General features: G+C 57.9%; 2 protein-coding genes across 5 annotated transcripts in view; one reads left to right on the plus strand and one right to left on the minus strand.

The window, feature by feature from the left end:
• The first annotated feature begins 230 nt into the window (after window positions 1-230).
• Window positions 231-11,132, plus strand: LOC109453131 (thyrotropin-releasing hormone receptor-like). 3 transcript variants are annotated; one of them, XM_019742635.3, is made up of 5 exons: window positions 231-518; window positions 2,942-3,334; window positions 4,391-4,817; window positions 6,879-7,262; window positions 7,630-11,132. In XM_019742635.3, the coding sequence occupies exons 1-5, from the start codon at window positions 301-303 to the stop codon at window positions 7,651-7,653; spliced, it is 1,446 nt and encodes a 481-aa protein (XP_019598194.3). In that variant the 5' UTR covers window positions 231-300; the 3' UTR covers window positions 7,654-11,132. The 3 variants fall into 3 exon arrangements, with proteins under 3 accessions (XP_019598194.3, XP_019598195.3, XP_088656326.1); XM_088800200.1 differs by lacking the exon at window positions 231-518 and adding an exon at window positions 650-2,531; XM_019742636.3 differs by lacking the exon at window positions 7,630-11,132 and having other exon boundaries at window positions 240-518; window positions 6,879-7,405.
• A 2,231-nt stretch (window positions 11,133-13,363) lies between these two features.
• Window positions 13,364-23,335, minus strand: part of ZFPM1 (zinc finger protein, FOG family member 1) — a 75,415-nt gene continuing 65,443 nt past the window's right edge. The window contains exons 5-10 of one of the 2 annotated variants that reach the window (XM_074314461.2): window positions 22,585-22,687; window positions 20,424-20,633; window positions 16,142-16,375; window positions 15,798-15,893; window positions 15,560-15,706; window positions 13,364-15,427 (exon numbers count right to left, since the gene is read on the minus strand). In XM_074314461.2, coding sequence (XP_074170562.1) covers window positions 13,593-15,427; window positions 15,560-15,706; window positions 15,798-15,893; window positions 16,142-16,375; window positions 20,424-20,633; window positions 22,585-22,687 — 2,625 coding nt within the window. In that variant the 3' untranslated portion in view covers window positions 13,364-13,592. The remainder of the gene's footprint in view (window positions 15,428-15,559; window positions 15,707-15,797; window positions 15,894-16,141; window positions 16,376-20,423; window positions 20,634-22,584; window positions 22,688-23,335) is intronic. The other variant, XM_074314462.2, reaches the window with a different exon arrangement.

Raw genomic sequence — 23,335 nt, forward strand, 5'->3', positions numbered from 1 at the left:
CCCTCAGGGGGGTGGCCACCACACCCGAGTCACCTTCAGATTCCAGACAGCGGGGCATCCCCAGTTAATTCCAGCCTGGTCTCTCACAGAGAAGGGGACTGGTCCCTGCCCTCCCCTCTGGTCTCTGCCTCCTCCTGACAAGCTGCTGTTAAAGGCTCAGCTGGCTAGTGGGATGGGGGTGTGTGTCTTTCCCAGACTGATGAATTCCTGGGGAGCCCGTGCCCAGGGCATGGGAGGGGAGGCAGCAGGCTTTGGGCTTTCTTCTCACAGGTCTCCCTACTGGGTAAGCTGCATCAGCTGATGCAGGGTTGGAGTGTTCAGCCATGCAGGGGGAGGGGGAGGGGCATAAGAGAGCAGGGAGAAGTTGGGGGGGCTGTATGTCTGCGCATATGTGTGTGTGTGCGGCATTGCAGCCTGCAGCATGAGAAGCCTTCGTCCGTGGACTGGCTGAGGTGTGGGATCAGCTCCCCTGTCTTTCCTGGAAGAAGGAGGAAGAAGGCACGAAGGCTCTTTGCGGGGTAAGTTCGTAGTGATTGCAGGTTTCTCCTGGGGGCTGGGCTGGGAGAGAGTGGTCCTGGCTGCCCACTTGGTGGAATGTTCTGTGGAGAAGTGCCACTGTGCAGGCAGAAGAGGGAGGGACGGAGGGGGGCCCACTGAGATGCCGAGGCGGCAGGGGTGGCTGCAGGGGGGGCTTGCACATCTGGAAGATCTGCTGTGAGAACTCTGGATTCAGTCCCAGGGTGGCCAGCCTCTACAGCTGGAAGGGAAATGAGGCTTCTGGGGAGTCGCAGTGCTGCGCTGGGATCCTGGGGTGCTCATCTCCTCAGCTAAGCAGAAAGGGAGCCTCATTTTCAGGAGAGTGAAGGGCCTGGGGTGTATGTAGGCATCTGTGACTTTAGGGGTGTAAAGTGTGCTCTGTGAACTTGTGCACGTGGGCTTAGGAGAGTGAACGGTGTGTGGGTGTGTGTATATTTACAGTACATACCTGCGCTGTGGGGTGTGAGAGAGCTTCTGTTGTGTATTTAATATGCATGTGTGTGCTTGGGTCCCTGGATTTTGGACATAGGGTGTGTGCATTGGTGAGTGCAAGTGTGTGTCCATGGAGAAGTGTGCACTGCACATGTGTGTGTTGAGGTCTGTTTTGTATGTGTGTGTGGTCATGTGTGTTGGGTATGATGGGGAGGGGAGTTTGAGTTCATGAGTGCTTTTGTGTGTACGTGTGCTCATGTGTCAGTGTTTCTGTGTACTGGTGTACGTGGGGGAGAGTTATAGGGTGTGTGCAGCATGTGTCTGCACGTGTGTGTGTGTGAATATGATGTGACTGTTGCATGTGTGCGAATATGTATGTGCTTGAATGTGTGAGCATGTCACATGTATGCAGGTGTGTTGCAGGTATATTGTGTGCATGTGTGTAGAGGTGTGTTATGTGCATGCATGTTGCATGTGTGTCACATGCAGCATATGTGAGCAGGCATGTGTTGTGGGTCTGATGCATGCATGCATTGTGTGTGCGTAGGTGTTATGTGTATGTGTTGTGTTTATGTTGCATGTGTGTGCGCAGGTGTGTGGGCAGCCTCCCATGGACCACCACTTCTCTCCCAGCCCTGCCCAATTCTGTGTCCTGGTCCCTGCCCTGTCGGGGCTGCAGTGGAGGCTGTAGGGATGGTAAGGGCTGTTGGTCACTCGGGCTGGGCAGGCGAGGATGGAGCACCTGGCCCGGAAACCGGCTCTGCACAGAGGGGCATCTGCTGCCCGCTCCAGGTCATCATGGGGTCGGCCTGGCTGGTGGGGAGGCAGGGTGGGGCTGCTGTGGGCCAGCTCCGTACACTCCTGGCTTCCAACACCAAGTCAGGGCTCTGAGGGGAGCTGACATGTGTTAACGGGTAGAGGTATGTGTGTGGTGTATGTATGTGTATCGTGTGTATGTGGTGTGAGTGTTGTGTGTGGTATGTGTATGTGTTGTGTGTGGTGTGTTTTGTATGTATGTAAGTGTTACCTATTGTGTGGTGTGCTGTGTGTTTGATGTATGTGTGGTGTGAGTGTGTGGTGTGTGTGTGTCCTGTGCCCTCACCTGTTTGCCCAAGTGCTCTATCAGTTTACAATAGACCTCTTTGGCTGTCATTCTCAGGAGTATGAGAAGGGGGGGCACCTCTGAACAATGACATGTGGAAAGGGGTCTGTGGATCTGTTTCCAGACGGAGGTGGAGCAAGGGTCTGCGTGGTCAAGGCCTGGGGGCTCCTGGGCAAGAGCCGGTCATCGGCTTCTGACTCTGTTCCCAGGAAACTGAGCCTGGGCACCCACTAACCCTGGGTGTGTCAATCTTACTCCCTCTCTACAGCACAGGAGATGTTTGCCAGCCTGTTACCAGCTACTGTCATTATCCCCACTGACAGATGGGGAAATCGAGGCTCAGGGAGATTAAAGCCTTAATATTAACATTAAATAACAGACACTGAACCTTCACCAAGCTTCACGCCCAGAACTTTTCATGCCTTGACATTTTGCAAGAATCTCACCACATCCCTGAAAAGTAGGTACTTCTATTCTCCCCATTTCACAGATGAGCTCATTGAGGTCTAGAGATGCGGTGTGACTTCCTAATGACAGAGGGCTGCTGATAGCACTCACGTTGTGTTGGGCCAAGGGCTCGACATACATGTTGCCTGGTTAAACCCCCCTCAGTCTTGTGTGTCAGGTAGGAGTGTTATCTGTATTTACATACCAGGAAACTGAGGCTTGCAGAGGGGTGTGACTCACTAATAATATTAATGGCAGAGACCAGAACATGCATTCCCTCTTCTATCCCCTTGCCCGGCCTAGCAGATAACTTCACAACACCTGGGGGCCTGGCTCATAAGAGAGGCAGGTGTTCACTGGGTCCTGCAAATGCCCCACTGGTGTTGGATGCCTCCTGGAGCTTCCTCTTCTTGTTCCCTCCAGCACCTGCTCAGCCACCATGGAAAATGGGAGCGAGCTGGATAACTCTAACAACGTGTCGCTGGTGTGTGGGGCCGCCGTCCTGGGCTCGATCGAGTACAGGATGGTCTCGGTCTTCCTGGTGCTCCTGGTGTGCCTGGTGGGCATCGTGGGCAATGCCATGGTGGTCCTGGTGGTGCTACCCACGCGGGACATGCACACACCCACCAATTGCTACCTGGTCAGCCTGGCACTGGCTGACCTCATTGTGCTGGTGGCCGCGGGGCTGCCCAATGTCTCCGACAGCTTGGCTGGGCAGTGGGTCTACGGGCATGCTGGCTGCCTGGGTATCACCTACTTGCAGTATCTGGGCATCAATGTTTCCTCCTGCTCCATCCTGGCATTCACTGTGGAGAGGTAGGTACCCCCAGCCTTCCTCTTGCACGCCATTTCCCTCACCACAAAGCAATACGGCCATGATTTCCTGGCTGCAATCCTTGGTAAACTGAGGCTCAGTTGAGTGGAGAGGGGAGCTGGGGTGGGACCCTGGGAGAACGTGGCACTGGGGGCAGGCATTAGGAAGTAGGGTTCTAATCTCAACTCTGTTGCTAACTCACTGTGGGATGCCAAGGCAATCCCCGCATTCCTCTGGGTCTTGGTTTCTCATCTGGAAAGTGGACATTTGGACCGGACAATCTCTTGGGTCTCTTCCAGTTCTGATTTTAACACCTGAGAAATATTCTAACCTCGTGGTTAAGAATATGGACTCTGAAGTCCATTGAATGGGTTCAAATCCAGCTCTGCCACATCCTAGATGCATAGCCTTGGGCAAGTTGGCCAAGGGCCACACAGAATCAGGACATAACTGAGGCCCTCGGACATACAGATGCTGGCCTGGTCCTAGCTCTCCGCACCTGTACCCATCTGGGGTCCAGTGGCCTCCATCTCCTGGCCACGTGCATAGACCTGGTGACCTGAGTGTTGCAGGGTGGAGGGTCCAGGCTGTGAATCTGACCATGCGGGGCACGCAGTATTGTTGGCTGCTTCAGTCAGCATGCTTTGGAGGTGGGCACCCGGAAAGCCACTGGGACTGGTGCATGGCCAAAGGCTTTTGAAGGGCACCGGGATCCCTGGGCTGCAGCAGATGCAGCCGTACCTGGTGAGCCTCAAGGACAAACGTCCTTGAGAGGTGAGTACCCACTCGCCTCCCCCTTCAAGACTGGCTCTCTTTGCTCTGCCAGCACCCCCTGATTGCTTCAGGACGGCCAACTGGCTCCCCAAATCTTCATGGCCTTCAAGTTCTTCCCATGAAAGGACCAGCTCAACCATTGCGTCCCCATTCCAGTTTCCCCAGATAGGGAATCTGATTGGCTAACCTGGGTCAGATGTCCCCCCTGTGGTCCAATCACACCCTGGTGGGTGGGTCATGTGACCCCACTGGCCCAGGGGCAACTGGGTGACCTGTGGCTGCAGGTACATCGCCATCTGCCATCCGATGTGGGCACAGACCGTGTGCACCGTGGCTCGGGCCAAGCGAATCATCGCGGGCGTCTGGGGGAGCACGTCCATCTACTGCCTGCTCTGGTTCTTCCTGGTGGACCTCAACGTCAGTGAGAGCCAGGGCCTGGAGTGTGGCTACAAGGTGTCCCGTAGCCTCTACCTGCCCATCTACCTGCTGGACTTCACTGTCTTCTTCATCATGCCTCTGCTGGTGACCACCGTCCTCTATGTGCTCATTGGGACACTCTTGTTCCGGAGCTCCAGGTCCCACCTGACCCATCATGGGGGCAGCGAGGCCTGGCCGGAGTCAGGAACCAAGGAGGGAGATCCCCATGGGCCAGGTGGGGGCAAGGTGGGCAGCTGCCCCAGGCCCAAAAGCTTCCCGTCTTCCAGGAAGCAGGTAATCAAGGTCTCCTCCAGGTTTGGGTGGGGGTGGCAGGTGACGTGTTGGAGGGTGGGAGGAATTGGTACACAGAGAGAGGCAGAGAGACAGGACGCAAGCTCAGCATTTGTTCATTCACTCAACAAGTGTCTACCAAGCACCTACTATGTGCCAGTCATGGTTCTAGGTGCTGGGACACAGGGGAGAACATGACAAGATAGACATCCACCTGGCTGGGCTCATGGCAGGTGGAAACACACCATGAGTACCACAGATACACAGAAGACTGTCAGAGGAACGATTGCAAATGAGGAAAAAAAGGAAGCGGGGAGGAGAGGGCGTTTAGGGGCAAGTTGGGAAAGGCCTCACTGTGAGGTGACAACTGAATAAAGATCTGAAGTTGGCAAGGAGCACACAAAGCAAACATCCACGCCAAGCATTCCAGGTGGTGGAAGCAGCAGCACAAAGGCCTGAGGCCCGAGAATGCCTGGCGCTGGGAATCAAAAAGGGGATGGGGGATGGGGAGGGGCCTGGGGGCTGGGAGGGCTTGGCTCTGACCAGTGGGAGTAGGGACAAAAGTCCGGGGCATTCTGAGTGGGGGGGCAGCCTCTGCCTCAGGTTTCAGCAGGATCCCCACATTTTCCGAGTCTGAGACAGGTGTTTACAGGCTTCCACGTGTAACCACGATGGGCGCTCAGAGAGACTGAGGCAAGGAGAGACCTGAGCAGAGAGGGCACCTATGAATGAGCAACAGGGATGCTAGTGGAGGGAGGGAGGGAGGGAGAGAGAGGGTGGGAGACGGAGAGAGACGGAGCGAAAGAGACAGAGACGGGGAGAGATAAGGAGAGAGAAAGGGACGGAGACAGAGAGAATAGAGCCAGGTGCACCGGGGGTGGCAAAGGCCTTTGCTCATAGGTGGGGTGGAGCATGGCCCCAGACACAAAGCTATGGACACACAGAAAGTCAAAGCTCCTGGGGCAGAGAGAGTGATGACTTCATGGGTGCCCCCTTCCTCACCATACTGGGGAGGAGACTGCTATTCTCCTGATGCTACACGTGGGGAAGGGAGGCTCACAGGGGTTCAGTGAGCTGCCCAGGGCCACACAACTAGGAAACGGGGAGCTGGGATTGAATTTAGGCATGCCTGCTCCAGCACCCACTCACCTGCGGCCTCTGCACCCTGGAGGCAGCAGCAGGGAGGTGCCAGGATTAGAGCAAATGAGGGGACATCCAGAGACCTTCCCTCAGCTCTGGGGCACCCAGGAAGCTCCCTGCATGGGTGAGGCTGGTGGCTGCCCTCTGAGGTGGCCAGGACACATGCCCCTTCCCCTTCCCAATGACACCACCTCCCTCAGACATGGGCACAAAGAAGCCCTGATCCTAACAGACTGTCCTTGGGCTATAAAACCCCTGTGCCCTCCCGTCTCCCTGACAGGTTTGTTTTTGGGGGTCTGGCGATGCACGCCTGGGCTGAAAGAACAGAACAGTGTCCCACCCAAAGGGACATGGCTGCAGAGCCATCAGATCTCCACGGGCGCAGATGGGCTGCAGAAGCAGCTGGGTCTGGGTGGCATGTGCTGTGTGATCCCTCAGATCTCTGAGCCTCCACTTCCTCACCCCCAGAGCAGAGGTGATAATAGCACCTGCCTGAGGTGGGAAGAACCCAGGGTAGGGGAGCGAGGGGGGTGTCAGCCACCACTGCATCCGACTCGGGCCTCGCTGCAGCATCAGGGTTCTGAGGCCTGGGGGGAATCTGAGAGGTCTGGGTGGCAGGGTGCACTTGGGGGGCTCAGGGAAGTTACTGTTTACCACCCTATGTGGAACTATTTCAGGATCGTATCAACAGACCCAGCTTCAAATGTCAGCCCCCGGAGGCGGCATAGGAAGTGTTTATTAGCACAATGCTCAGCGGATGTGCAGTGATCGTTTAAGTTGTGATTTTACTCACATTCTCATCACTTACTCAGCAAACACTTCCTGAGGCAGCAGCTATGGCTGCACCTTCCTGTGGCCTTGGCTCGGCCACCAGCCGTGGGTACGCTGGGCCCCAGGGGCTTCCCCTCTCCCGCTTTCCCGCAGGTCACCAAGATGCTGGTGGTGGTTGTGCTGCTCTTTGCTGTCCTATGGATGCCCTACCGCACGCTAGTGCTACTCAACTCCTTTGTGGCCCGGCCTGTCCTGGACCCCTGGGTCCTTCTCTTCTGCCGCACCTGTGTCTATACAAACAGTGCCATCAACCCCATCATCTACAGCCTCATGTCCCACAGGTTCCGCGTGGCCTTCAGGCAACTGTGCAGGTGCGGGGCAGAGGGGCCCCAGAGGCACGCAGCCTGCCTCAGCACCACCAGCTACAACGACGTGGTCCAAGAGATGCCTCAGAAGACGCAGACCCGCAGGAGCGAAGTCACCTGCCTTCGGGCCGCTGCGCCTCCACCCCAGCCACAGGAGCCATATTTCAGCAAGGTCTGAGGGGTGTCCCGCTGCTGCCCAGCCCCTCCCTGCCTCCCTCCCTCTGTCTCCACTCCCTCCGTCTGCTAACTGCTAGGTCCCGCAGGTGTCTGCCCTGTCCACTGTGGCTGGCAGGGCCAGAAGAGGGGGACACATCCCTGTTGCCGATGACTTTTAGCTCTGGGTCCCCAGTGGCTTTCTTCATAAACTAGGGCATTAAAGTATCCTGGGTCAGGTGGTTGAAGTTCAAGTGCGAAGCTCTGTCACCTCCTCCGGAAGTGGGAGAGGTGAGAAACAGGAAGAAGCTGAAAGGATCCCAGCCGTCACCCGTGTAAAATTATGAACATCCATCATTATTATTTTAAACATTTTTTTTTTCCAGGGGAAAAGTCCTGGTGGGTATTAAAGGAATGTACTTCCAGCCTTTGATAATATCCATCCATCAGTCTAGCTGTGGACAGTGCCACCTGGTGCCACATCAAAAGGGGACCCAGCTTCTACCGGCTGATACCCAGAGACACTTCATGCTGCCCCATCATTGGCCACTTTGCTGCTCATGTGTGCTAAGAATGACCTAGTACATAGGACTCCTGTTTCTCTCCTTTTTGGGTTCTGTCCTTGGTCCCGAATCCCTGAGTGAGACTGTGTCTGGGTTACAAATGGGGTAGAGCGCTTGACTTAACCAGAAACAGGAAGTCATTTCTGAGCTCCCTGGCTCCCAAACTGCGCAAGCCCAGGCTCACGGGGCCCACTCTGACCCTCAGGCATAGCCACCTATTCCCCTCTGGGTGAGCTGATTCCAGAGCTCCTGACCCCAGAGCTAGACATGACAAAAGCATGGGTCCCCAGACCCCATCCCTATTCCTCTTGAGATTATTTTCCTCTTGGGCCCCTGCAATGGTCATTAAAAGCAGATTTTTCGGTGGAGACTTGTTTGGGAGTGGGTCTGAGTTTTCCAGAGGTGGCCTGAGTGCAACCTTGGCAGCAGGGCACCTGTGTAGGGTGGAAGGAGGCGAGAGTGAAGGTGAGCAGGGGCAGAGAGGCATCCTGAAAGCTGGGCCACCCAGCTGTGATTCTACAGGGGCTGAGGGATGGACAGGGGAGGATGGGAAGATTCGGGGCCTTGCTGCAGGAAGGGCACCCACGCTGTGACCTCGTGGCTGAGTGCAGTGGACAAAGGCATCTCCTTCGGCCCCTGATGGTCTGTTCGTGTTGAGGTCTGGTCATCGGCATTGAGAGGCCAGTCCAACGTCAGTCATGCTGTCTGAACAGTTCCTTTACTATTCATCAATAGGGAGGTTAACTGTTTTACTGTCCCTTATCCAGGACATAGATGGAAAGCAGGAAGTCAGTTAATGTGTGCATCCCCTATTCCCCTGCAAATGAAAAAAGAAAACTTACTAAGTGCCGCTGGAGCTCACTGCCTCTGCTTCTGCTCTCCAGCGAGCATGTGTGGCTCAACCTGGGGCTGAACCGAAGCCTCAGGGTAAATGCCCTGTGGGATGTGGCAAAGGAGACAGGGCCCGGTGCCGGCACAGGCAGATCTGCGAATCCTGGCGGGGTCTCCATGTCCTCCCGCCAGAGACAGCCATGAGGATGGAGGAAAAGACGTGGGGCTGTGTGCTTTCTGGTACAGAGTTGGAGCTTAAGCTGCAGAGTGCTTCCTTTGGACATGGCTGAAACGCTGCTGTGTGTGGTCCCCTCTGAGCTTTCTTGGACTTTACCTGAGCCTGTGCTCCCAGAAGACAGGCATAGGGAAGAAGCCCTCACAACCCTTTTGTTTTCCAAATATCCTGAGAGACTGCTTACTGCAAAGAACCCCTTCCCCAAATGACTGAGCTGAGACTCCAGCCTCAGATTACCTGCTGCGTTACCTGTGACCCGGCCAGACCCCCACCCTCTAGCTCCCAGTTCTTTGCCTCAGTTGATTAGCTGAGGTTAGAGCTGTTTGTCCCCCTGAAACTAGCTAGATGCAGAGAAAAACATTTCCCACTTTGCCGACCCTGACTCTCCCCCATTGCAAAACAAGCCTACTTGTAGACCACCCACTTGTCACCTGCAAAGCACCCATCTGTCACCTGCAAACTACCCACCTATCACTTGCAGTCTATCTACCTATTACCCGCAGATTACCTGTCACCTGTCTACTTCCCGTGCAAGCCCAGGGCAAAACCACCTGACAGAACATGTGGCCTTCAGATCCATGGAGCTCTCCTTATTGCAATGGCCTGAATGAAACCACGGCCTTTTCCTACACATTTGTCTCTGGCTCCCTGACTTAGAGCCTGGGCAGGGGAGGAAAGGCTGGGGAGGTTGGGGGAGCACGGGGGGTGTTGGGAGCCATGCTCGGGGAGGGGAGTGGTTCCAGGGCCTCTCTGCGCCTCCGTCTCTCATTTCCCACTTTGACGATCCCCACAGGGGTCCTGAGGATGAAGAAGGATGAAACGCGTGTGGTAAACTATGAAGTGTTCCTGGTGTATGGGCTTCACCCACTCAGTGGGCCATCATTCAGTCGGCTGTCAGGAGCCATCTAGGTGACTTGGGTATCTGAGGACCCCAGCTGGTGAAGGCCACCTCCTGGGAAGGGGACCCAGGCCCCTGGAGGTGAACTAGGGAGGTCTGGGGTGCAGAGAACAGAGCACTGGATGTGTGTGGGGTGGGGGCTGCAGCTCCCACTGGGCTGAATACTTCAAGGATCAGGAGCTCCCTGCCTGGCCCTGTGTGGAGACGGGGCCGGGGCCAGGATGGTCACTCAAATTCCCACTGTGTTAGAGACAGAGGAGCAAGGCCCCGAAGCATGTGGACAAGGGCAGGGTCTCAAGGGGGCACTGGAACTGGCCTTGTGTCTAGGTACCACATTAATGTCCCTGAGTCTCCAGTTTCTTCTCTGGCAAAACAGAGAGCTCACTCCCATGACCTGGGGTGGGAAAGTATTGAATCTAGCAGTTCTCCAAGTGTGGTTGGCAGAACCCTCAAGGTCTATGATGTCAAAACCACTTAGACGTCATTTGCCTTGTTCACAAGTTGACTTTCACACGGATGGGACAGAATCAGTGTGGTGAAAATACTGCTGCCTGCGCTGGACCCCAAGCTGCACTCACGATCACCACATCCTTTATGCTCACACACGCAGCCAAAGAAACATGGCTTCCTCTGAGACAGTCCTTGATGAGGCAACAACGAACATGAATTGTATTAAATCTCAACTCTTGAATTCTGTCTTTTTCATGTTTTGGAGACAAACGGGAGGTGCGCAGGATGTCTGGAGGGAGGGCACGTGTGCCAGGTTTGCGCTGCGAGCTGAGCCAGCTGCAATTCCCACAGAGCATGCGTTCACTTGCAGGAACGACCGCGACACGCCTTAGCGACGCAGAACCAAATCGTCTCACAGACTCACCCAGGGAGCCTACCGCTTCAAAGAGAACTGACAGTATCTGTTGCTAATGGTAAAATTCGAGGTCTCAGGTGAAAATTAGAATTTAGGCGAGTCTGTATCTCCCCCGTGAGCTTGACCGCTTTGTAGCGTTCCATGACTTTTCTGATGACATTGGTGGTGATAGCAACGAGTGCTGTGTTCTGATATTGCACAATGAAGTCTGTCACCATTCGGAAGATCGATGACTCAGTGGTGGTTGCACATCCTCGCGAATGTGCTAAATACCACTGAACTGTGTACGTGACAAGGGTGCAGGTGATGTGTGAGTTTTACCTCAATTAAAACCCCAAAAATTTGGGGAGAGTGTGGTGGGGCGTGAGCCGGGTGGGGAGCCTGGTCCCCACATTGCTCTGGCAGGACCCTAGGTGCTCTCCCTCTGTGACTCAGTAACACCAGGGACTCTGCCAGTCTGAGTCCTGTGCTCCAGTGGCCTCTGCGAGCTCTGCCTTTGTCTGCCTGCCCTCGAAGGCTTTAGTGCATTTCACCGGCTGCCAGGACAGCGACATATCCTTCTCCGTCTCACTGAGATCAAATGGGGAGATTCGGCCCATTTTAAGTCATCTTAACGTAGATAAAGGGCTTAGAAAGTTCAGCAGTGTCATGGTCATTTTTAAAGAATCTTACCTTGTCCTGTTTGGATAAACGGTTGAGCAGACAGCTCTCCAGGAATTGTTACTCAGTCAGCTTCTCTCATCTGATCTTGAGCTGCTCACAGAACTCTGGGTGGATGGCCCGGTTACGAGGAGATGAGGTCAAATGGTGGCCCTGAACGTGGACCATGTGTGCGAGGAACTGTGACACTGCATCCCTGGTCAGAGCTGGCTCTGGGGAGGTGCAATTGGCACAGTGGAAGGATGAGGGGGTGGAGGAAGAAGCCCAGAGGCGGACAGGCAGGGCTGTAGACCATCAGGACGTTGGAGAGGAGGACATGCTTTTTTGTCTACTGGCCCTTTCACTCCCTCGGTGGCTTTAATGACCATGTGCCCCACCCCGGTGTCAGGCCAGGTGCCTAAGAGAGTGGTCAAGGTGGGCCAGGCCCCTGCGGAGAGGCAAGGGAGGGGAACCAAACCAGGAGATTCGGAGAGTGGCCACTGTTACGGGGAAAATAAATAGGGTGAGAATATGGAGGATCAGGGATGGTCCCTAAGCTGTGTGACAAGAAGGGCAGCCCTTCCGGAGAAGCAGACCATGATGAGGTACTGACCTGAGCAGCATGAATAGGACCAGAGTATGGTGGCTGTCCAGGGCCTGGAGGCCACCTCTGTGTGGAGGGAGGCCCTGAAGGCCAGGGCAGAGCAGGATGCCATCTGACCTCCCAAGCACCCTGATCTGGGAGCGGCAGCCATGCCTGAGAGGTAGGGCCAAGCAGACTCACTGGTAAGTTTGGAAGCAGTAATTGAGAGAGAACCCAGGTGAAATCACAGACCTAGCGGCCGGATGGTGGACGGGAGAGGCAAGTTTGGCGAAATCAAGTTACTTTGACAGTGAGCTCTGAGTAGGTGAGGGTGGTGTTCTATCAGGGAGGATGGTGACGTCTGGGCAGGGGTGGGAAGCAGACACAGGGATGAGGGGGTATATGCAGTCCTGGACATGCAGGACCCTTGAGGGACATCGGGGCGATATCAGGGCAGTGCGTAGACAGGTTTGGGTCTCAGAAGAGCCATGGCTGGGCTAGAGGGAGATTTAGGGGCACAGAATTCCACGTGCCCACCCAGAATGTGGGCAGTGAGAGCTTTGAGGGAAGGGTGGAGGGGCTCTGACAGCCTTGAACTCTCATTTAGAGAAAGGTCAAAGGTCAGAGTTCACCTTTATCCACTGTAGTCTGCTGGGTGTTTGCTACTTCAAGCAAAGTTAGAAAAGAACAAATGGTGCATTTTCTAGCAAGGACACCATGCTGGAGAGTGCCCATAGATGCCCAGCTGCGAAGTGGCAGGACCATGGCTGGACTCCGCTGGCTTGGGATTGGCCCAGCATTGTCCAGTCCAGCCGTAGCATGTATAGCCCCACAGCGCCAGCAGAGCATACTGGGGGTGGGGTGCCCGTCCCTCATGCCCACTGCAGCCACCACAGGTTCCATGGTGCCCCCAGTTCAGGATATCCCCACCCCCACCATCCCAGGGGCCACTGTGGGCTTTCTCCCGTGTCCACCTTCGTCCTTGGTGCTTGCCGACTGCTCCCTTCTCCCCTACCAGCTTTGGCAACCACAGAGCTTCACCCTACCCAAGACACTCCCATCCCTGGAACTTTGGTGGCTGGTGACCGGATGGGTGACATCCAGACCCCAGGCCTGACAGAGGGAGGTGAAAAGACTGTCAGTTGGGTAGGATTAAGCCCTTCTCTTTGGTATTTGATAGCCAAACCAGAGCTTCTGGTTGGATCCTGGAGGAGGCAGCAGTGGGCCTAGAAAGGCAGTGCCTGTTTCCCGTGCCCCAAGTGGGTACAGCAGTTCCCAGTGTGAGTGGTAGTGTCAGACTGACCTGGGGCTCCATCCAGCTCTTAGCACCACTAACTGCACGGCTCTGGCCGGGGATCCGGTCACTTCAGACCGCAGTGGCCTGTGTGTATGGTGGAGGTGGTGGTGGTAGACCTCTAAGTGCTTGGTACACAGATGACCCAAGATGCTGGCCGTGTGCACCCCCACCCCGCAGGGCTCAGAGAACTAGGCTCTTCCACCACTCTGCTCATCAAACTGAACTTCTTTATTAAGTGCCAAGGGTCCAGGTGGGCGCTGCCCCCTGCAGCCCCTCTGCTGAGGCCTGTGCTTGGTACGGTTTTCAGGAGCCAGAGTCCCCAACAGCCAGGGGCCTAGAGGGTGATCCTGTCTTTGCTAGTAGCAGGCCTGTGGGCCCTGGCTCCTGGAGAGCAGCAGGGCGTGTGAAGCGGTCTCCCTTCTGCAGTGTGGCTGCTGGTCACTTCACGTGTTCGGCAGCGTGCGAGGAACAGTAATACTTCTTGTGGGCGATGAAGGTGGACAGGCTGCTGAACTTGATGTTGCAGAGGCGGCAGTACCTGTGGTTGCCGTTGGGCAAGGGGGCCGGCGTCCCTTTGCTGGGGGTCTGGACGCCCTTGTCCGAGTGGGAAGGGGGTGTTGGCGGGGCCGCGGGCGGGCCCGGCCGGGGGCTGCTGTCAGGAGGGCCCGCGGGCGGCTCCTGGCCATTTAGGCCCTCACGGGGGGCAGAAGGAGAGGGAGTCCGGGCCTCCGAGCCGGGGCCAGGGCCAGCCAGGGGCTTGCCCAGCAGCAGGCCGTGAGCCAGGCGCAAGTGCTCGACGAGGTCTCCGCGAACCAGGCCGTTCAGGGGGCAGTAGGGGCACACGACAGCGGGGTCCTCGGGGGCGCACGGGCGGCGTGGTGCGGCGGGGCACGAGAACTTCTTGTGTGCCAGGTAGGCCTCGAGGCTGTGGAAGCTCACGCGGCAGGCCGTGCATTCGTGGTAGTCGGCTAGGGACGGCAGAGCGGGCGTGGGGCTGTTCAAGGGAGTGGCGGGAGCCTGGCGTCGCGGCTTCTTGCTCAGGTCAATAGGACCATCAGAGGGGTCCGGCTCGCTTCCGCTTCCGGGCCGCGGCGACGGCGACGCAGGCGGCTCGGGGGCGTGGCCTGGAGCAGGCGGGGCAAGACCAGGCGGCTCGGGGGCGTGGCCCGGCGCCGGCAAGGCGGAGCCTGGCGCCGCGGGGGCAGGGCTGGCCGCCTGCAGCTCGTAGAGCTTGCGGCGCCTGCGCGTGCGCACGGGCGGTGCGGAGGGTGCTGGGGTCCCAGGGGTCCCTGGAGGCGCAGCGGGCGCCGGCCGGCGTGGCGGCGGGTCGTGGCGGGAGGCGCAGTAGTAGCGCTTGTGCACCATGTAGGTCTCGTGGCGGCTGAAGCGGATGTTGCAGGCTTCGCACAGCGTCCGGCGGGGGTCGTCATCTTCATCCGCACCGCTGCCGGGGCTCGGGCTGCCCTCACTGCCTCGGCTGCCCGCCTCGGCCTCGGACGTGGCCGCGTCCCCCGCCTGGTCCTCACGCGCCCCGGGGCCCGGTGACGAGCTTGGCGCGTCGGACTCGGTTGGCGGCGGGGCAGGGGGCGCGCGCGCCGGGGCGGGTGGCGCCTTGGGCCTGCGGGCGGGGGGCGCGTCATCGGGCGCACGGCGGCCTGAGCAGTAGAGGCGCTTGTGCACATAGAAGTTGCTGACGTTGTTGAAGGTGATGTCGCACTCGAAGCACGTGGCGCCCTTGGGGGCCCCCGCGAGTAGGCCGGCCGACGCCCCTGCGCCCGCTCCCACCCCTGCCTGCAGCCGGCTGTGTACCAGCTCGGACATCTTGGCCAGGATCTCCGAGGCCGGGGGCGCTGCGGGGAACTGTGGCAGGAAGAGTGCGCCGGGTCCTGGGCTCGAGCCCGGCGTTGGGCTGGGCAGCTCGGCCTTGATACGCGCGGGTGCGGGGCTGGGAGGTGAGGGCGTCCGTGACGAAGGGGTTGGTGGGGGCCCTGACTCCACCTCGGGTTCCTCGGCCGCCTCCACCTTGATGCTTCTGGGCGCAGCCGGGGGCTCTCCGCTGCCCCCATTCTGTGGGGCCGCTCTGGTTTCTCCGTTGGTGGCCTCAGCCAGGGCTTTCCTGTCCAGTCCTGGAGATGAGGTGGGTGCCAGCCCCAGGTCGGCGGAGGCCAGGGGGCCGTGTAGGGCTGTGTGCTGCTGGAAGCCGGCCAGACTGTCTGCAGGGAGACCCCAGGGGCCACACTTCAGGGCTGGAGCAGGACCTACCTGGGCCAGACCTGAGGAGGGGGCAGGGCAGGAAGGGAGAGCTGGGCTGGGCAGAAATGGAGGGCCAAGGCCGAATTGACTCCCCAGCTATCTCATGAATCAGTCCCCTCCCAACTCCTGGGGGGAGCGGGGGGAGGACTCACCTGGGGGGTGCTTGGCCACGGGGTGCCCAGGCCCTGGTGAGTAGATCTCAGCCTTGGAGCCCGGCTGGCAGACCATGTGGTTGGTCACTAGGTGGCTGTAGAGGATGTCCCTTGTGGTGGAGATGAAGCCACAACTGTGGCAGACACCTGCAGATGGGCTGTAGGGTCAGGGCCCTGGGGTGGGTGGGCCCCACATACTCCCCCGACCCACCCCCTGTCCCCTTCCCAGCAGGCCTACCGCTCAGCGTGTCTGTGTGCACCTTGAGATGCCGCTCGCAGTTGGCCTTGGTGGTGAAGGCTGACAGGCAGATGAGACACACGAAGGGGCGCTCGCCTGGAACACAGGGCCCAGTGAGGGGCCTTGACAAGGGCCATGTGTGGAGGGCTCTTCAAGCCTCCCAGGACCTTGGCCCAGGCCCAGCCCTGAGCTGACTATCCAGACAGCCACAGGTGGGCTTCATGCCCTGGGAGCTGTGGGAGGCTGTGTGGTGGGGTGGGAATACCACACAGATACAGCTGTGGCTTGGGCACGCACAGGATATCATTGAGCAGGTGGGGGGCCTGAGGGGCTTGGGGCCTCACCGCTGTGGCTACGCATGTGGATCTCCAGGGAGCTGGCGCTGGGACAGCTTTTGCGGCACTGGGGGAAGGGACAGATGCGCTCGTTGGGGTACGGCTCCTTGGGCTTCTCATCGATGGCGGCTGTGGTGGGGGAGCTGGCGCTCTGGCGGCTGGCGCAGTAGTACAGGAGGTGGGCTTGCAGATTCCGCTCGCTGCGGTACCAAATCCCGCAGTCCTTACAGGGGAAAACATCTTCTGTGGGGGTGAGAGGTGGGTGAAGCCTGAGGCGACATCCTGGCAGCAGAGGGGCTCCGCCTGCAACCCGGGACAAGGCAGTGGACTCTGCAAGGGGGGGGCTCTGCCCTGGCTGCCCCCAGCATCCTCCTGCTCTGAGCAGTGAGGTTTGTGACCTGCTGTACCCCCTCCATCACTGCTGCCCCTTCTCATTTCCATTTACAACTTGGGGTGCCCTCTCTACAGATCTCCAGGATGCTGTGGGACTACATGGATGGGGTCTCTTCATGTCCCCCAGGATGGCCTCTATGCTGCCTCCCAACAGAGCCCCATAAGGAGATGCCGGGGTCTCAGAGGGTGCTCATGGGAGAAGCATGGACATGTTAGTGGACACCCAGTGAGTGAGACGAGTCCGGGATGTGGTTGTGTCAGTGACTTGGCAGGGTGACCATGTACAGGTGAAGAAGGTGGGTGAGCATGGACAGGTGCATGTGTACTGGCGAGGGGGTCATGAGGGCTGGTGTGGGCCCACGTGCTTGTGGAGGACGGAACAGGGTTAGGCACGTGCACTGGAATAGGAGTGTGAGTGGTCAGGTGCACAGGAACCATACGCATGAATCCCCAAGCATTGGAGCATGAGGACGAGAGTTGAGCATGGCTCTGGGTGGCTTCTGGGGTGGGGGCAGGCAGGGGCTGAGGCCAGGAGCTGCGGGGAAGAGCCCTTGCTGTCTCCCCTTCACCCCCCTTACACCTGGATGGTTCCACATCAGTTACTGGCTAAATGATCACGTTGCTGAATCCACCAAATTTACTCAAAATGGGCTGCCTCTCATTTTCCAGTTTATAGGAGTTTGGATCGCAGGGGTGATTTTGCCAGCAGGTGAGGATTTCTCTGATGGGTGCTTCACTAGTTCTCTGGTCTTCAGTGTATCTTTATAGCAGAATTTAAAGGAATATTCTGTTAGTCTCTTCCCCTGCTCTGTGGCTAGCTGCCTCTTGGCTGAACACTGCCTGGGGAGGGCTTGTTCTGCACCTTGACCTTGAGGTGGAACAAGGGGCCCTGGGGTTCCTTATCTGGCTTTTAGGCTGTGGAATTTACAGACCAATGTCCGATCTTGGTTTCTATTCCTGCAGTTAGGATGTGTTTCTCAGCCCATCTTGTCCAATGTTTGTCCTGGATTCACAGTTATTGCAGAAGTGCTCCTCCACGCCGGAGGCTGCCAGGTTTCCCACTTTTCCTACTTTTAAGGAATTTAAGTACCTATCTGTCTGGGTGAGGTGGCCACCCCTCATACTCCCTATACTTGTAGTTTTTCTGGTGACTTTTCTGGCTCTATTTCCTTCCCATTGTATCGTTTTTCTCTGCTTTTCAAGTTGCCTTTCATTTGGGGGCCTCAAGGCAGCTCTGTTCTCTATCTGCTGAGGCCTTGAGCTGGGATGGGGAGGCCCCTGGTGGGTTTGTTCTTATATCTGCAAGGTCAGTGCTGGGGACTGCTGCTGGCTGCAGTGTCAAGACAGCGACCAAAGTGTCGGAAGCCCATTCAAGCCCTGGACAGCAACCCAGAGCTTATCATGAGTCAAGTCCTGGATCGGTAAAGCCCAGGTAACCTGCACAAACACCTTGAGGCTGGTATTACCATTACCCCCATCTCACAGGTGAGAAAACAGGTCCAGAGTGGTGGAGTCTCAAGAATTAAACTGGCCAGGTCTAATAGACATTGGTACTCGAGTTCTTAAGGTCCTTCTGGACCACCAGTGGGAGAGGTCCGTGCAAAGGGCTGGGCTGGGGTTTGGAGGTTTAAACGAGATGGCTTCTCAAATCAAATGCTCCTGAGACACTGCTGCTTGGGGATTAGGAACTGACACCAAAGCCGGAGGCCAGAGAGAAGGAACTGGGGGCCGAGAGGGGCTGAGCCTGGGCTAGCTTGAGATTGCAAGCCCTCCTACCACCTGAGGGTCCCTGCAATCCCCCATTGGAGCAGCCCACGTGGAAGAGCTGGGAAGGCAGCCTCCATGGCAAGGACTCAACTGATGCCTCTCGTGCCTCCTTGGGCACTAGAGGCCATTTTGTGAGTCAGGTTCTCCGGGCACCCTGTGGCTGTACCTCTGCCCTGGTGAGGTGGCCGTCCTAGCTTCTGGGATACCCTTCCACCCTCCCTTCTCCCCTGAAGCCCTGACATCCAGACAGCACCCTTTTGCTCAGTGCCACCCTCTCAGTTTGCCTGCAGGACCCACATTCTTCTGGAGCAGTAGCCTTGCCCTATTCTGGCCTAGACCCTCTACGTGGGCTTTGGAGGCAGCCCACACCTGTAGCCTGTCCCTTTTCCACACGGGTGTCAACAGTTTCTCTATTCCCCATGTCATGTCCACCAGCATACAAACATACGAGGATGGCCTGAGTTCCAGCAACGCAGGCTGTGTGCCCTCTGACAGGTTCTTCCTCGGTCCCCTCCGAACGCTTCCTCATTCCCTGCTCACTCTGCTCCGGTGCTTTAAATTGGGGCCACAGGGACCTCCAGGCTTGCTAGGCCAGCAGTCACTTCTCAGCCTTGGTCTCACCACACCCAGGACACATCGGATACCACTGCCCTTAGCAGACACTCTCCAACTCTAGTGTTCACAGGTCGTGCTCTCCCTGGGGGTCGCATCCTGCCCCAGAGCTCCCCAGGGGGCTGTGGGGCTGTGCTGGAGCCCTGAGCCACAGCACGCATTCCCCCAGCTGTCTGGGGTCAGGATGTTCAGAGGGGCGCTCCAGCTCCCCTGCCAATGACTGCTGAGCGCCATCCACGCAGACAGCCACACCAAAGCCCCTTACCAGGCCCGACTGTAGCTGGCAGGTCCCATCTGGCTCTGCCTCAGCTGCCTCCACCTGCTTCAAGCTGTCATCACCTTTGACTTACTCAAAAAGGTCACTTTTCTCCCAATTTTGCAACTACACAGTTGCCACCAAGCAGCTAGGGTGATTTTACAACCAAATTGGATCCTGCCCTTTTCTGCTTAAAGCCGCCTCGGCTCTGAGAAGAAGTCCTGTCCTTGTGTGGAACGACCCTCAGAGATTTGCCCCCTTCATGCTTGCTGCACTGCCAGGCTCCAACCCCAGCGAGCAGCTCCTGGGCCTGCGCCCGGTGGGCCACCACTCAACTGCTCTTTCCTGGTGTGCAGGTCTCTGGCTGACTTCTCTCACCTGAGCGGCTTTCCCCAAGCACCCCGATTAAAGGGGCCCTACCACTGACTCATCACATCACTGCTTTCCTTCAGGAGGTGTACTCCTGCCTGCAGCTGCTGCTGCTACCTCCAAGTAAGGCCACTTCTCTGGAGTGGTAGCACCCTCAGGAGAGGCCAGCGCCCCACCTGAGACCCCAGTGCTTGCACCGCTTTGTTCATTGTGGATGTTAAATGTTAAATAAGCATTTATGGAATGCGTGAATCCTATTTAATTCTCACAATGACTCACTGAGGCTTAGTGTGTACTGGGAGAAGTGAGGGACACACAGCTTCCCAGTTCAGGGGTTCTCAGCATGTACCTTTGCCCCCAGGGAGGACCTGGGCAGTCACACCTGAGGTGGGGGTGGTACCAGCATCTAGTGGGCGGGGCTGGAGGCCCTCCACATCCCTGGATGTGCTTGTCAGCAGAAGCCTAGAAGCTGAGAAACAGAAACCTAGCTCTGCTCCAAAGTGGGAGGCATGGGCTCAGGTGTGTGCTTGCTTGCTGGGCCTTTCCCAGTGTGAGACCTGGGCCCGGGGACCCTGCTGCCTTTGCGCTCGTCTAGGCTCACGCTGCTGCTCTGCTTTCGTGCAGCCTGCTGGGGGCTGCCCCATTACAATCCATGAGCCAACCATTTCTCTCATGCACTGGCTGCAGCCTGGAGCCACCCCCGCCCCCGCCCTCCTCCTGGGACCCCTTTCAATTGCCTCACGCCTGTCCATTGCAGCACACTTCCTCCTCTGCTCAGATTCCAGGGGTCATAGATCTTTGCAGATCTTGAGCTCCTGGGCACCACCTGTAGCTCTGTGCTCAGGGACAGTGCTGTCTCTGCCACATAGCTGGGTGGCATAAGGGTGTACTTACTGTTGATGACAGCTGTGGCCAGGATGGACGCCATGCCGGCCTGCTGGGGCAGGAGCTGGATGTCGGTGTGTGAGGGGGCCAGGCTCTCAGGCTCTGGGGGCTCCTTCTTCACAGGGTGGCAGGCGGTGCTGTGAGGCTCAGCCACAAGGAGCACGCTCAACAGTCCGCCGGCTGGCACTGGCTTGGTGAGCCTGCACCAGAGGGCTTCATCTGTGGGGGTAAGGGCACCTGTGATGGGAGATCCAGCAGCTCTGGGCCTACCCCCCTGCCCTGCAAAGAGTCCCCCATCTTATCTTCCTGAATCCCTCATCTTAGAGACCAGGATTTTGAAGCCCCGGGGTGGGGGATGGAGCCACGGCCTTGGTCAGGGAGTGGCCATGCCTGGGTCACAGCTGTGGCTGGCTGGTTTCCACAACAAGCCGTCCTTCCTCTGTGGGGCAACTGGCTGGTCCCCCAGGCCTGCTGGTGGCTTGGGCCTCTGCCCTGAGCCCATGAAGTGGAAGGGCTCCGGGGGTGGCCAGCACAGCAGTCCCATTTTCCAGGAGGGGGTGGCATGTGGGACAGGTGGCAGAGCACCTGGGAGGATCTACTCATAGTAGCTGTTGGGCCAGGCCCTGGGTGGGCCTCCCAGCTCCACTCAACTCTGCTGGTGCACTGTTCCCAAGGCGGCCTGCAGGGGGCAGCCTTTGCCAACAGGACCCAGCGAAGTGCCCAACCATCCACCTCCAGCGTCCAGCACCAGGCCACCTTGTTTGCCACAAGGACCCTTGTCCTGCCTAGGCAGACACAAGTGGCCAGAGCCCTGCTGACCAGGCTAGCAGGAGGGGAGGTCCAGGCAGTGCCAAATGGTCTATGTCCTGGCTGGTTGTACAAACCCACGGCTGACCACTCGCTGCCAACACCAGGCCCTCTAGTGCCTTCCAGCTGCTCTCTGGGTCCCTAGAGTGCCCCTTGGTGGGTAGGAGGGGCCAGGGTCCTCTCCCCACTGAGGAGGGGGAAACAGGTATACTGGGTGAAGAGGTAGCCCATGTGTACAGGTCGATGGCAGCGTAGAATGGAAAGCATAGGTCCTCAGATGCTGAGCCCAGCACCCATTCTGCACCCTTGCTATGGCCTGGCAGCCCTCAGGCAGGTAGGGGCTGTCCTGAGGAGCTGGTCCCAGGGCCACCGCCTGCCCTCAGAGGCCTTTCGCTCTGTCGGGAAATGACAGCCACTCTCAGGATGGAGCTTTGCCTTTACTGGGGTGTTCTGAATGTGCTACGTGCTCAGGAGGCAGTGGTCAGGGTGACATCCCAGAACATTCGAGCAAAGTGGAGCCTCCCCCTCCACAGGGGAACGAGATGAGTTTCCCGTGGTCGGTGGATGAACATGTGGCGAACAGCCCTTGCTTAGAAGTTGTCATGCGTCTGTCCCCTCATCGTTCTCTAGGACCCAAACCTTCTCGACTGTAATGGGGGTCCCCATTGCCCTGACACCCTCACTTTCACCCTGGGAAGGCCGTGCCACACTTTCCTCAGGAATAAGACCACCCAGGACAGGAGGGCTGTAGTGATGGAGAAGGAAGCCCCTGCGTCTGTGTGGCCTGAACGCTGAACTGAGAAAGTGAGGGGCGAGGACCCGTATCCTGCTCTCCCTCCTCTTGCCCAGGCCCTCCCTCCTGGGTCCCTCCTTCCGGAAGGTACAGGGAGGCAGGGGGGACACAGGAAGGAGGCCAGGGCAGAAGCTGGGCCATGAACTGTTTGACCAAGCTCTTTCTTCAACCTCACAAAGAAATGGAGGCCCCAGAAGGGGAGGGGACTTAGGCCCCACAGCGAGGTGTGGACATGGCCTTCCTGAACGTTCCTGGAGTGGCCTGACTGCACAGGCCCTGGTCCAGTCGGCACCGTGGCTAGGCCTGCTGGCCTTCCTGGCTGGGGTTCCTTCACTGCCCTGGTGGTCTCCCAGAGGCCCTGAGAGTGCTGCTGGCTTCTTGAGACCTGACTCCTCCACCCCCAGGGCAGACATCTCTCTGGCCCCAGATTAATTGGGGTGCTGGGGGTGTGGTGGCCAGCCCCCCCTCAGCCTGGCTCAGAGCAGGCTAGTTTCCCTTTAAGGCCGGCGCGGAGAGAGCCAAAGGACCTCCACCTTCCGGAAGGCCGAGAGGGAAGCGCCAGATACCAACCCTTCCTGTGGATCTCTGCATTGGCCTCGGCCTCTGTCAGGGCCCTGGGCAGCGTCCTCAGCCAGCAGGCCTCATCCTCCAGCAGCAGGGTCAGGGCTGGGCTCTGGGGGACAAAAAGGGGGATTAGCAAGGACATAGAACGGGAAGAGCTCAGCCAGGGGTTCCCCATGGGGAATGTGGGGGTAAGCCCAAGAAACTGCCTGAGGGTTGGGCCAGGTTGGGGCCTGCTATTCATCAAGTGCTGTGCTGGTGATACCTTTCAGGGGTCAGGCGCTGGGTTCTCTTGGAAACCAATTGCTCAGAGAGGTCAAGCAACTTATCCAAGGTCACACAGTCAGTGGCAGACCTATATTCTCTCCTTACTACTTTTCCCATCCTGGCAGGCCGCTGAATGCTATGGCATGTACCACGGGGTGCATGGAGCTGTACAGGCATAGGCTCCTCCCACATGGGCCCCCAGCGGCCTCTAAAATGAGTTCTGTGGGCCGAGGCAAAGATTGGTCCCAAGTAGACAGCATCTCCCCAGAGAGGGGCTTTCATGTCCTCTCCGAAAGGGGCACCCTTCCTGCTGCAGGGCATGCGGCAGGCCCACCTTTGTCCTGACCATCCCCAGGGCCAGGACATGGCAGACACTCAAAAAACACCTGCCTGGGCCCAGCATCTCAGCATGTCCCTACGCTGAGGCTGGCTCAACACCTGGCCCCATCTCTGTGGCTCCCAGAGACCAGCCTGTGACGCACCTGGCCCTGCT

Source organism: Rhinolophus sinicus, chromosome 8 (genome assembly GCF_057876585.1).
Source record: "Rhinolophus sinicus isolate RSI-liver-muscle chromosome 8, RSI-T2T, whole genome shotgun sequence".
In the NCBI taxonomy this organism is placed as follows: domain Eukaryota; kingdom Metazoa; phylum Chordata; class Mammalia; order Chiroptera; family Rhinolophidae; genus Rhinolophus; species Rhinolophus sinicus.